At 40.6% G+C, this 13487-nt stretch overlaps 1 protein-coding gene across 3 annotated transcripts; it reads right to left on the reverse strand.

Annotated features, from left to right (window-relative positions):
• Positions 1-2970: 2970 nt before the first annotated feature.
• SLC35A5 (solute carrier family 35 member A5) lies at positions 2971-13485 on the reverse strand. Of its 3 annotated transcripts, none has more exons than XM_014253306.2 (7): positions 13419-13485; positions 12004-12156; positions 11167-11235; positions 10009-10145; positions 6769-6836; positions 4755-5550; positions 2971-3346 (listed from the first exon to the last, which is right to left on the reverse strand). In XM_014253306.2, exons 2-7 carry the CDS (start codon positions 12131-12133, stop codon positions 3278-3280), a joined length of 1269 nt encoding a protein of 422 aa, XP_014108781.1. In that variant the 5' UTR covers positions 12134-12156; positions 13419-13485; the 3' UTR covers positions 2971-3277. The 3 variants fall into 3 exon arrangements, with proteins under 3 accessions (XP_014108781.1, XP_014108780.1, XP_087907484.1); XM_014253305.2 differs by having other exon boundaries at positions 11167-11265; XM_088051358.1 differs by lacking the exon at positions 13419-13485 and adding an exon at positions 13110-13243 and having other exon boundaries at positions 11167-11265.
• Positions 13486-13487: the final 2 nt, after the last annotated feature.

Here is a 13487-nt window from a genome sequence, read left to right on the forward strand (position 1 = left end):
TGAAAGCCCTTTTAACTCACACTACAAATCACATAAATTAAATGTCCTGTGCTTCTAGGGTTAACTTATATTAAAAGAGTGCAGCACCTGATCCTTGTCCATTGAAAAATGGCCTTTTTTTCAATACCCCTGTCAGAAATTCAAAGCCAAATTGTGCAAGTACCAAACCCAGCCTAGGCATTCAGTGGGAGTTGCATTAAAAAGACAACTCCAAACAAGCTGTCCACTTATCAAGAGAGGTAGGGATGGGCTCTTAACCAAAACTACACATCCACAATCATAGAATTTGTTGACGACTCTATTATTCTACATTCTGGTGCCTATTTCTGCCTTCATTACAAAATGACACTGAATTACCAGAAACTTTTAGCAATGAGTTAAAATCTTGATTTTGCAACCCACTTTTCCCTATATAAAACTAAAAGCAAAGCTAGAAGGAGCACCAAGCCAAAATATTCTTTCAACAATAACACATAGCTAACTTGCAGGTATAAGTATTCAGGAAATACAAATCAAATCCAGATCACTGGATCTGTCCCTGAAGCATCACTCTGAGGACAGACTTACTAAGATTAAGGTCCTATTTCAACATAACTTAGTGGGAAGGTTCTACATGATAAAGAAAATCTTTTTTCTTATACATATTTTTGGCATTTGATTCAGCTCCAAGGTGGCTGTTTTCATCCACAGTCTGTCTTTGAAGCTGCTACATTCACAAAATAGCTGAAATTAACCAAAATAAATACTTCAATTTACTTGTTGCAAGAGAAACACGAACACACATCTATTCTTGAGATGTTTTGTGAACTGCTTCCTCAAACCTGGAGGGAGGAACATAGCACCCTCAGCAGCAATTAAGTTCAAACGTTTGTGAATCTGGGCTCTAAATCAAAGCTGAGCATGAACGCTCTGCCCAAGGTATTCATTAAAGACTCTGTGCCAAACTAATGTTGCTCTCCAAAAACATCCTCATAAATTTCCCTACTGTAATTTTGAGAGAATATAAATTAAGCTTTCCAACATGGAGTAGTTTCCATATAGTGGAAATACTTAACCAAGTGGGATTTCACATGACCTATCTGAAACATCTAACTCTAAAGAATTGCTCCTCCTTGCTCCCCAGGGCTGCCTCCAGCTGACAATTGTTCACAGTCACTTCCTCTAACAAATCTCACCTACATACTACATTTTACCATTGCCATGGATAACACAGCTGCAAAGATTTGCATGTTATGCTTTGGGTTACTATCTACCCTATGTTACTAAGTGGATACAAATCCTTACCCATTTTTTTGACATCAGTTAACATTCCTGTTTCTGCAAAGGGGATATACAGTTCTCCTTCATTATAATAAGAAACCTGCCTGGCCATCCAACATAAGCTCTCTGAGACTTCCAACCTGAAGACAACAGAAAGATTTCTACGTGTAAGACAGAACCAAATCTGCAGCATGAGTAAAAACTTGGATCAACAGTTATATAACCAATACCTTTGTGCAATCTAGACTTTGGTAAACAAGTCAAGCATAGCATTAGGGAAATTTACAGAAAGGAAAATCACTAAGCAGGACGAGAGTTGAAAGCAAGAACTAAATGCAGTTTAAAATAGCTGAAGATCAGTCATTTACGTATTTCTTGTCTCTTAATGCAGATATTTCAGGCACAAGGGTCAAACATGGTTTTTAAGACATTAATCTCTGGCTTGATGCTGTATTTAGTATGATCATGGCTGATTTTTATGTTCTTTCTTGATGCAAGGCAAAGGTCTTCGGAACTTCACGTAAAAAGTTACTGCTCACATAAACGCAAAGCAATCTAAAGCTAACAGTACTTTCACCCTTTTTGAAAGTACCTGCAAAAGTTGGTAGCTGTGACTGAAAAAGGCAACAAACTCAGGTATATATTGGAAAAAAAAAAAAAAGAAAAAAAGTCTTATTGCCACTAAGCCTTTAACAGTTTGAGGATTTTTTTTTAAGTTTCATTTCGCAAAATACAATATCATAAACCAATAAGAGCAACGGAGTTTCTGGAATTTACACTGAAATATGCCTTCTACTCCTTCTGTACAGATGCAAACAACTAGGATTCCTTATGTTGAAACGGCCTGCTATACAAGCACAATGAAATTAGATGCAAAAAGCTTCTCAACAACAACATTAATTTTGCACAGTTATTCTTAATATATACTATAAAAATACAGAAAAAAAAATAATAGAAATTCTGAATTCATAGTTTCTAACTTGACAGTTACAAACCATGGGCCACATATGAAAACAGGCTGTCCCTCCTGATGGATCAATGACAGGAGGTATGTTAATATAGCAATAAACCAACAATACAGTACAGCTGCATAAGCTTTATACACAGAGCCTGGACAGGATGGCAGAGGAGAACAAAGGCAGGACTGTCTTCAGTCCAGAGAAATGCATCACTTACTGCTTACTGTACACTCTGGTATGAGGCTCTGACACTGAACTCATTGCTTATCTTAAGAATTCTTCTGACAGTATCTTCCAACTATGAAAGACACGTTTTTGAAGCGAGGAAATTATAAACCAACATCTTTTCCACTGCTCTGAGAGAAGAGGCTTTAGGAACATACCAGGAATCCCTTATCAACATCCCTGTTCCCTTGCATGTTTCAAAATTCTCTGAATAATTTGGAACCTATTTTTCATCTCAGTCAAAATATAATCCAGCAGATGCCACAACTGAAATTCTGAGATCATGATGCCTGGCACTCTGCAGAATGACTTCTCTCTCTCCAAAATGAATGCAAGACCTTATCAGTCTGCCAGGGTAGAACAACACCAGATGATACTGCCACCTGCACTCTCTTGCTCAGTGCTCCAGATGTTGAAGGCCATTACTGTAGCTGCATAATATTTGTTTTCAGTAGTGGGCTCAGTGCAAAAAAGCCTCTGCACAAAGCCTTTCTATATAAACATGCAAAAAAATATGATGCATTCATACTGTTTAATAAACTTTTATTTTATTTAAGCTCTTTCAAAGTTAGGCCACGTAAGCTGCATGTAAAATTCACCAGCTGCTACAAAGGCATTCCAGATTTCCATTTCCCCAGACACTGGGAGACAGGCACAAAAGAATACAACTCTCCATATATACAGCTTGAATATTGTCCTCATCCACATATGACATCCAGCCCCAAAACAGCTCCAAACAGTCTGTCAGTGGGGAAAACGACCCTTCTCTATGTTAATAAAAGATTAACTCTCTCTCACTGTGAGTCATAGCACTCCTCCAAGCCAGCCTCATGCTAGAGGGAATCTTCATCTGTATCGATATCACTGCTTGGTTTGTTCAGCCTCTCAAATTCTTCTCCATCCTACAGGAACCAGAAGCAAAAGAGAACAATGTGAGCAAAAGTAAAAAAAAAAAAAAAAAAGTAAGGTAGTAAGGTTTATTCCAAAGGTATCACTTAAAGCAAAATCAAGACTGTAATTTAAACCTCTTACCAGTGTGTTATAAGGTTTAGGAAATACATACTCATAAAAAACATTCCCTGCATCTTTAACACTTTTTAGTGACTCACTGCCTAAAACAGCTTGTAGTCCATTCTTCCATAAAATCATAAAATGTTTTGGGTTGGAAGGTACTGGAAGGATGCTAGGTCTCCCTGGAGCCTTCTCTTCTCCAGGATGAACATTCCCAACTCTCTCAGCCTGTCTTCATAGGAGAGGTGCTCCAGCCCTCTGATCATCTTCCCCTGGACTTGCTCCAGCAGATCTAAGTCCCCAGAGCTGGACATAGTACCACAGGTGGGGTGTCACAAGAGCAGAGGGGCAGAATCACCTACCTTGACCTGTTGGTCATGCTGCTTTTGATGCAGCCCAAGATACAGCTGGCTTTGCATGCTCACATAGTGCTATTCGTTTCTACAACAGCTGCTTAGTTGTAAGTGCTAAAATAGATGACACCTGGCATACCAAAACTATATGAATTTGTGTTATTTATTGCTCATTAAACAACCTAAAAAGGTACCACGAGGAAATTTCTCAAAAACATCTCCAAATTCAATGTTTGCTGGAACGCAGTGGGGACAGCGCTCTCTGCTGGTTCCAATGTGCATCCACGGCCCGTCCGTACCCGCGGGCTGACTTACACAAACATGAACTCTTCCCATAAGGCGACTGCTCAGCTCAGCTGAATGACAGCTCTAAGAGCAAGCCATCCCCGACACCTTCTAAGTAACTAGATCACTGCTCCAATAAAAACAAAAAACACTAGCAGGCCTGGAGGAAATATATAGCAAGAAAAAAAACCCCAAACCATATTAAAACTCTATTTAAACACTGCCTTTTTTATCTTCAGCTATCTTTGACTGCTATGGTAGAAAGAACCTTAACATCAAGTGTGTTGACATCCTTATTATGTGGCCTAAGCTACATAGACTTACCAGCTCTACTTAGGTAAAGTTACTTCGCAGGCATCAATTCCAATTTCTGAAGGTCCTGGGTAAGTAAACTCTCTTGGTTATAAAGCTTTCAAGAAAAGATTTGTACAAAGCTGAAGTTGCTCACAGGACTGCCTACAGTCGCAGCAGGAAAGCAATGCTTACCTAGGCTTCATGATTTCAAAAAGTGGCATATGGAAAGCAATACCCAAGATTTTAAGAAATACTGCAGAACTTTGGTTTTGAGGGATGAGGCCAGTCGCACACAAGTTGATTCTTCCAACCATAAAGGGAGGTGAAACAAGAGAAACCAAAGGAGACAAGTACTGAAAAGCCTTACCCCACTTGACCTCTCCCATGCATCTCCTTTGATGAGTTTTCCCCTTTCCCGCAGAGTGGCATATTCCAGGCCTCTTGCTTTACTGGCATTATAAATGAATATGGAGAGAAGCACGACAGGAGCTTCCAAAAAGAACTCTAGAGAAGGCCTGAAGTCAAAGATGACGAAAGACACAGTGGTGATGATGACAGTGTTGATCTGAGCAGTCATAACATGGAACATGTTGTCTCGGAACTTCAAGATGAAGGCTACAGACAGCCCCAGAAAAGCTGTGACAAATATAAGAGCCACGGAGAAGATGTTGTGCCCATAAAAGAAGCCACAGTTCCCTATCTGCCTCCGGTCCTTAGCCTGCAGCGCCAGCATGAGCCCATTGAACAGCACCCCAAAGGCATATAGTTTGCTATTCTGTGTGAAGATGCTTTCCCCAAGCTGATCCACATCTTTCAGCATCTTTTCATTGTAGATGTTAGCCAGGGCAGACACAAAACACTGCACGAGAATAAGCAGATGGCCCAGGCTGAGGCGGAGAGGCTTCAATGCTCCTGCCATTGTAGTGGTCACATTCCACTGGAAGCTGTGAAGGAAACTTGGTGCTGCACAGTTGCCCTTTTCCATACATGCTTCCTCAGGTCCAGTAGAGAGAAGGCAGTGGTTAGATGGCCTAAAAAACATATTGTGATGAAATCCATGCGCAGCCAAGCTGTGCTGATGGCCTCCACTTCCTCGAGTCAGGGCAACGATGGACAGGAATAAGATCACCAGAGACGCCCACTGTACCCAAGAGAGTCTTCGCCTGGTACACAAAAAAGCCACTAAATTTAGAAACACAGTGTCATCAATTAAATGACAGAACATCCAGATCTATAAAACATATAAAAGACATCATGCCACAGATAAGGAGACAGACAGGTGCAAAGAAAAGTCTTTTCAGAGTACAGTAAAACAACCAACCAACAATGCCAAAATGTAACACACTTTTCTAGGGCAAAGAGGGCTGAGTGTGGCAATCAGAGAAGTACAAGGTGAAGTATTCTGAAGAAATAAGACAAAGGAAGGCCTTTCAAGATCACATTACTTCTAGATACTGATTGCTTAACAACTTAAAAGCAAGTCTTGTCGCCATGGGAACAAGGGTCTGATGAATAAAGTAAAAAATCACTGACATCCAGATAATTACCATCTTTTTTTGAAAAGCATTCACTACACTGCTCTTTTCCCCCGTGATGTGGAGCCCTTTTCTAGTATTTTATGATGGTAACACTTACAAATCTATAAATGTAATTCATAAGAATATTAGAATTATTTATAGTGTTTTTCCACTCAAAGCCTGTTCACCTTGGTGAAAATAAAAAATTTGGAAGAATAAGTGAACTGTGATATCACAAGAGACACAAAAGTAAAATGAGAAAAAGCATTTTGAGTCAGACTATGAGGCATGGTTTTGGCATATTAACACCTACAGGAAAGGCTTATTTGTGCCACATTCAATACAGACAACTTTCACAGTGTAAAGTTAATACCCATTTCCCTGACAGTCTTGTTTGATTCTAAACCATACTATAAAGAGCACAAATTCAGCAAAGCGGAACACACAGTCTGGTTTTTGTCACATGAGTAACGAGCCAAACATACATGTCTTTCACCATTTCCTCTTAGTAGACCATGATTACACTCGATTAAGAACTGCAACAGACCGCTAAGAAGTACTGGCAATCATGAAATAAGATATTTAATGTATAAATGAAAGTTTTCTTCTTACCATTCAATGACTATATAATCATGATTTCATCTGTTTTCTACTAGAGTGGACCAAATGTGTAGACATATGAAGGTACTCCTAATAACATATTTCCTACACCTTCAGATGTAGAAAACAAAACCACCTCTCCAGGATGGTATAGCCGCAAGAAAAGAGAATTACTGTTCCATCAGACAAAGAGAGAAAACATAGCTTAACTTCATCAAAGCTAGGAAGATTTAAATTTCATTTACTTTAGCAAATACTACTTACTTTAGCACTATCCTGAAGAGAAGAGCTGTTGTTATAATGACAAAATTTGAGAAGAGTACAGCCATTGCCTTGAAAGAAAAGGAGAAGAACAAAGTTATACTCCAGACACACTGTGGAGACCAAAAACCTACAGACTTCAGGTGTTCATCTTCCTGCAAGGTGCCACAGTGAAAAGTACTGGTACTGAATCTTCTTCCTTACCCAAATGGTACACTAACACACCTGTAAAATGATACTCAAGTCACATTTCAAAATCTCAGGGAAACCACAGAGCCCAAGCTCCACTGCAGTGGGGAAAGCTATACTGAAATGAAGATGTGAGGAAATCAATGCAACAGAAAACTTACTTAACAGAGAACAGTTTAGTATTCAGTCAGTTCAGGTCCCCAGCTGGGCTGACCAGTCAGCTGCAAATACAGCTGTGTTGGCACAAAGGAGGAAGTTGCTACAAAATGAGAATAAGCAAAGAATAAAGGAAGGTGAGGCTGCTCCTGGCTGCAGTGCCATTTGCAGTGTTCATGAAATTCCAGACTTGGACAAGGCACTTGCAGAAAACAAACCTCTTGTATGTCAAGTGCTTTTGCTGTAGAGTTTATCAAAGATAAAGAGGTGCTTGGCTTGAGTTTTCAAGACTGCAACTGTAATTAAAAAAAAATAAATCTATTTCAAAGTACAATGGAAGATAACTCTAAAGCTTCTGTTTAATTTGGGAATAACTATATAATAACATCAGTGTCTCTAATCCATGGCCATGATCCCAAGCTGCAAACTCCTTGTGGCAAGGATTTTCTGTTTTGTCTCTGTATTAGACACTCTATACTGGGACACTGGACCAAGAAGAGGCTCTTTTAGGCACTCTAGATACCAGTAAAGATCAGAATTCTACCAGCACCAGCAGGAAAAAAAAATCCCTTTTAGAGGGTGGGGGTGTTTTGCAAACTGTCTGTTATTCCAGACTGCCCTGTATAGTCAGTACATGTACAAAAGATCCAGGCATCTGAAGTTTTTGGTCCAATTGAGCCTCAGAGTGAGCTCACCTTTTTAGACAATTTTATACAAAAGCATATATAGATTCAGGAGTACAAAACATTGACTTTTTCTTGAATTTTCTCGTAATTTCGACATTCCAAATTCTGCTATAGAGTGTCTTTTTAATTCACCAGAGGAAAAGCACAGACTCTTCTTATTATCTTCATTCCTCTTTATCCCAACATACTATCTGCTGAACAGTAACTAATGGAACAGCACAACACAGGCTCTCAAGTAAGCTGAAGACTTACTTAAATGAGACACCTGCCCAAGAAAACACATCTTAATTTTCCACTTTGCAAAATTAAAACTCAGTAAATATTCATGTTAGGTGAACACTGTGGAAGGAGAAAAATATTGAATAAACAAGGAAATCTGACAGAACTAACTCTGGAAAAAAAGAGCTTTTATCCAAAATGTAGATGTATTCCACGCACACTCTGGTTTTACTTTATAGTCAATGCCCCCCCATCCAACATCTCTGGTAACACTATGAGCAAAATCTTCAGAAGGATAGTTCAAAAAACTAATTTTGAGCCACCTGTTCTCTGAAACCTCAAGAGACCTCTGTCTTAGATAAATACAAATATCAAAGTTTGTATCAAAATGATACGAATATCAGAGTTCCCCATGCCACTAATCTGCATGTCACAAGCAAAGTCTCAAAAAGCAAGTCCTTAGGAAATTTAGCCACTAAAAAGTAACCTCAGTTATAGCTGAAGTTTCAAGCAAAAAAATCTCACCAAAGCAACTCTAACTCCTGCAACTGCTCACTCAGGTAGTACTTAGTCCCAAAACTACTTTGTACTTAAAGTCACAAGACCTAGTTCAGTCAGGTACGGCCATCTTCCTTTCAAGCATCTTCACATTTTACAGTCATGGTCTTGTACACTACCAAGGTATTCTACCTTAGAGATATTTATCTTAGAGATAGTTATCTCTTTTAATACTTCTTTATCATAATACTGTTACAGTTTCAGCTAACCATCATATAATTTCTCTAATTAAAAGATGCTAAAAGTTCTAAAAGGAAGAATCTTAGAGCACATGTTCTGATGGGAGAGAGACAAGTTATGTCTGAGTGTGTGTGTAGGTAAAACAAAAGCTGTGCGTATTACAAAGGATTACCTCAACTGAACCAAATTAAATTGTTTAAGAGAAAAATAGCATTTATGTAACTTCATACTCATCAAGCTTTGCTTCTACAAATACTATAGCTGAATTTCCTTCCTAAAACTAAAAACCACAACAAACCAAAACAACCCACAAAAAAATATCAAAAAAACAAAGCCAACCCAAACCAACCAAAAATCACCTCCACCAAAATCCCATCAACAAAAAAAACCCCATACAACAAACCACAGAACCAAGCAGCTGTGCATGTTATTTTAAGATTTTTGATTCTTGATTTTATTAGGTTTTTTCAGCTGAGTCCTGTTCTAGACTCTGGACTGGTCTGTCCCTGGCAGAAATATACACCTAAGAGAACAATATCTAAAGAGAAATTCTCAGAAAAGGTAGAAAACCATTTATTTTTAATGTTCAACAATACATTCACAGTATTTTATAGTAAGTGCAAACCATCTGTTTCTGTCTTACTGCAAACATAGATTCCAAAAAGTATCATGATACAAAAATAAATGCAAGCACAAAACCTGTACAATCTCCAAAAGGATGAGGGTAGCTAGAAGAAAGTATCAACTAAATTTTGTACCTAAACATAGGTAACAAACACAAAAATTAAGTCAGTTTTCTTCATTCCCTCCTCAGTTTCTGTTACACTCATTCCCTTTGTGAGATTTTGTTTACTTGCTTTATGTTAGATACATGGAATGGTAAAAGCCCCACAGAAAAGTGCAGCTCAAATATTAGCAAGAGAAACAAATGGATTGAAAGAGAAATACAGAGTGGAAGAAGGCAAAGGAGGAAAAGTACCAAAAACCCTCCGACTTCTTAAGCACTTCACTCTACTTCTAAATCACTTTGGATGGAGAAAATATAAAGACTCCTCTCTGATGAAAGCTGTACAAAACTGACCAGTGGGTAAGAGAATGGGAAGGTAACAGATTATTCTTTCACCTGCCAGTGTTAAAACAGCAGACAGCATCAGTTACAATCCTGCCTCACCAGTGTTACCATGGTAGATAGCCTAAGAGCAGGATTACTGACTAACACATTTGAAGTCATGTTATTCAGTGTAAGTATACTTACCGGCTGGAGGTAGGACAGTACGTAGAAGACAATCAAGTTATCCAAAAAGTAAAGAAAGGCAGGAATTGACCATTTCATGGAATTACATACATTCTTCCAGGAAAAACATTCAGAGAGATTATCCATACAACCTTTTTCTGAAAGGAAAAGAAATCAGTAAGAAAGACATCATTCCTATTATTGAAAGCCCATTCCCTTGTAACAGAATAGGCACCTTAGTGCCAATAGTTCTCTTTTGAGGAACACCATTAGACTGAAAACACCTTGGTTCCACAGCTCTCTGGCAACACAGGAACCATTCTTTAAGGGCCAAAAAAGCAACCCAGAATCCCTGCACAGTAGTGACATCCTTATTGGGTGTGACTTCCTGTTGATTATTGATCAAATCTGCAACAGGAACAATGACACAGACAGTGCATTCCTTCACAGAGCACTCAAAGGTCAGCCATTAAAGTCAGAAGTACTAAATAAACCAGAACTCAGCACATGATCTGGGTATAAAGAGAACATATAGGAAGAAAAGAAGAAAGAAAGGACAAAGCACAAAGAATGACATTTACTTTGGTATTCAGGACACAAACTTTAGGAGGAAGACTGATAAACTTTAAACTACTCCAGAGACGGTGCCAAAAGTACTTTATTAGCACAGATTTAAAACTACCCAATGATATCTAATCCTCTCCTGAGCCACCAACACATTGAGTTCAGCAAAACACTGACATCTGGATAAAAAAAAAATAAAAAAGAAAACCAGAAAATATGCAATCAGCAGTAGCCAATGAAGGCAAACACTGATTGAATACATTTACTGTCTTAGGTAAGTCTGTACTAAATGGTGAAGGTGAAAATTCTATTAGTTTACAGAGCCACAACTGTTTCCTGGAGAAGTAGACAAAACCAACAGTTCAATTTAACATGTACCTCCAGTGCCTGATACCCTCTTCCAATTTAAATATTTGTTATGTACCATTTTGAAATGCTATGAAGTTAATCTCTCATAGTTTTTACATCAAGACAGAAAAGAAAAAACAAAAATCACCTGCAATGCAAAACCTGTGGTAAGTGGACAGTGTCATCTATTCTTTAAAAAAAGTGTTTGTAGGACAGCAAATCTTAGAAAGTCAACACATGTTAATTATTTAAAATATTGGTACTTACCTTTTTTCCTATTCCACAGCGCCAACACTACACATAGGACCAGTTTCACTACTTCAGAACACATGTTCACTGTCGTAGGAAGATAATCATACTTGTTATCTGTGGGATCCAGCAAATCACAGAGTACACAATTAGTTTCTGTCCCTGTATTTACAATTAGAGCGGGAATCTATTTTAACCATTCCAATCACAATTTTAGTCACAAAAGGCTTTGTAAGAGCTTCTGTTATAAATGCTTCAAAGTTTATGATATACGACTTTCTGAATAGCCTCTTTTCTGAGTTGAAGTCTTTCCTCATTTGGTCTCAGTCTATAGCAGAACTTTTTTGGAAGAACTTAAGAACATGTCTGTGTTAAAAACAAATTAAAATGGGAAGGTTTTCCCCAAAGACCAATATGGTATTTTTTAACCCTCACCAAAAAATGGCTTCCAGGATGACATAACCTTCTTCTAGGACTGGCAATAGCAGCCAGTTTTAGCACACCCACTAGGATACCACTTCTCTACTACACCCGTTGCAAAACATTTCAATTAAATAATGTACTGCCAACAGTGCTTACACAACCATCTCCTCTTTCAAGAGTTAGCTATAGAATAAATCACCTGCCTCATCTTTTAAAGGTATATCATACACCTTGCAACCAAAGTTATACCTTTATGGTAGACCACTAGCTAGACAGAAACTTTCCAGTGCAGAAACACATGTCCCTAGAAATATACTAAGGTACTCATGCAAAGAACTCTGCAGGTGGAGAAGCAGGTTTTTTGGCTATGTTTTAGTCCAAACATCAATGCTTTCTTATTCAAGGTACATCATGAGTATCGCCCAACAGTACCTTCATTGGCAGAATACTTCATCAGGAGGATTCGACTTGAGCCCAGCGTGATGAACACTCCTCCAAGCAGAAAGGTCTGGCTGGTTGTCTTGGAGCAAAGGGCAAATCGACTACACCACTCCAACTTCATTCTGCTGCTTCACCGTCAGTGCCCTTTGGATGGCAGGATTAAAAACCACTATAAACAGTACTTCCAGAAACAGGTTACACAAGGCAAAATTAGTGTATTTTATTGCTTTGTGTTATACAAAGATGCTTCCATCATAGAAAAAGCCATGATCTTGTTCTACAACTATTGCTTTCTTATTAAAAAAACAAAACATCAAGTTCAACTTATGACTGAACACTGCCATGTCAATTAGACCATGGCACCAAGTGCCATGTCCAGTCTTTCCTTAGAACATCTCCAGGGATGGTGACCCCATCACCTTCAACTCCAATATATAATCATCCTTTCTGTGAAGAAATTCTTCCTACTGTCCAATCTAAACCTCCCGTGGCACATCTTAAGACTGTGTCCTCTTGTCCTGTTGCTGGTTGCCTGGGAGAAGAGGCCGGCCCCCACCTGGCTACACCCTCCTTTCACGGAGAGAGCAATAAGGTCAACCCTGAGAGACAAATACATTACAAGGACCGTCAAAGGGGGATAAATGACGTATACACAGGGACTCTGAAGGTTGCACAAGGAAGCTGGTTCCTGAGAAGTCTGCAACTACGGCATACGGATTAGCTAAAGGGATTAAATATTTCACACGCTTGTTTTCCTTTAATATTTTTTAAGTGCTCTTGTTGCTAATCCCAGCAAGGAGAAGCGCTACAACAGCGGAGGGAGACCAACCCCTCACAGCAGACCCGGCGCCGGCTCGTTCCCAGAAGCGGAGGAGGCACAGGGCAGCTGGAGTCAAGCGCCGGAGCCGCGTCCTCCGCCTCCAGTGCCGCCGTTACTCGCCCGACCCGTTAACGGGCCCCAACAGCCGGCCGAGGGAGGAGCGGTGAGGGAGAGCCCCTCCAGGCCAGCTGCGGGCTGGGCTCCGTCCCATGGTGACGGTCCGTCTCACGCCAGCAGGGCAGCCGGAGCGCGGCGAACCGGACCGGGGGACACCCACCTCACCACCTCCTCCGCAGCGGAGGAAGAACACCCGCCGGGTTTGCCAACCGCCTCCTGCCACGTCGCTGCTTCTGGCTGCAGCCGCGAGCAACGCGGCGGCGGCCGCGCGGGGCGAGCGGGGCTCCGAGGCAGCAGCGCCCGGTGCTCGGACGCCGCCGCCAGGCGCACCCCGGCGCACCGCGTCCCGGGAGGCTGCGGCAGCCCGGTCCCCCTCATTCATCCCCGCCGCCCAGGGCCGGGCTCCCCCCGGGCCCCTCATGAAGCCCCTTCAGCGTCCCCCGCCCATGCTCCCCCTCCCCGGCCTCACCTGGCGGGGCGGGGCCGCACGCGCGCCCCCCGCCTTGCCGCGCCCCCCGTCTTCCCCCGCCCCGCGCGG

This window comes from Pseudopodoces humilis, chromosome 2 (genome assembly GCF_049639895.1).
Source record: "Pseudopodoces humilis isolate 2021_Gansu_Grassland_sample_001 chromosome 2, ASM4963989v1, whole genome shotgun sequence".
In the NCBI taxonomy this organism is placed as follows: Eukaryota; Metazoa; Chordata; class Aves; order Passeriformes; family Paridae; genus Pseudopodoces; species Pseudopodoces humilis.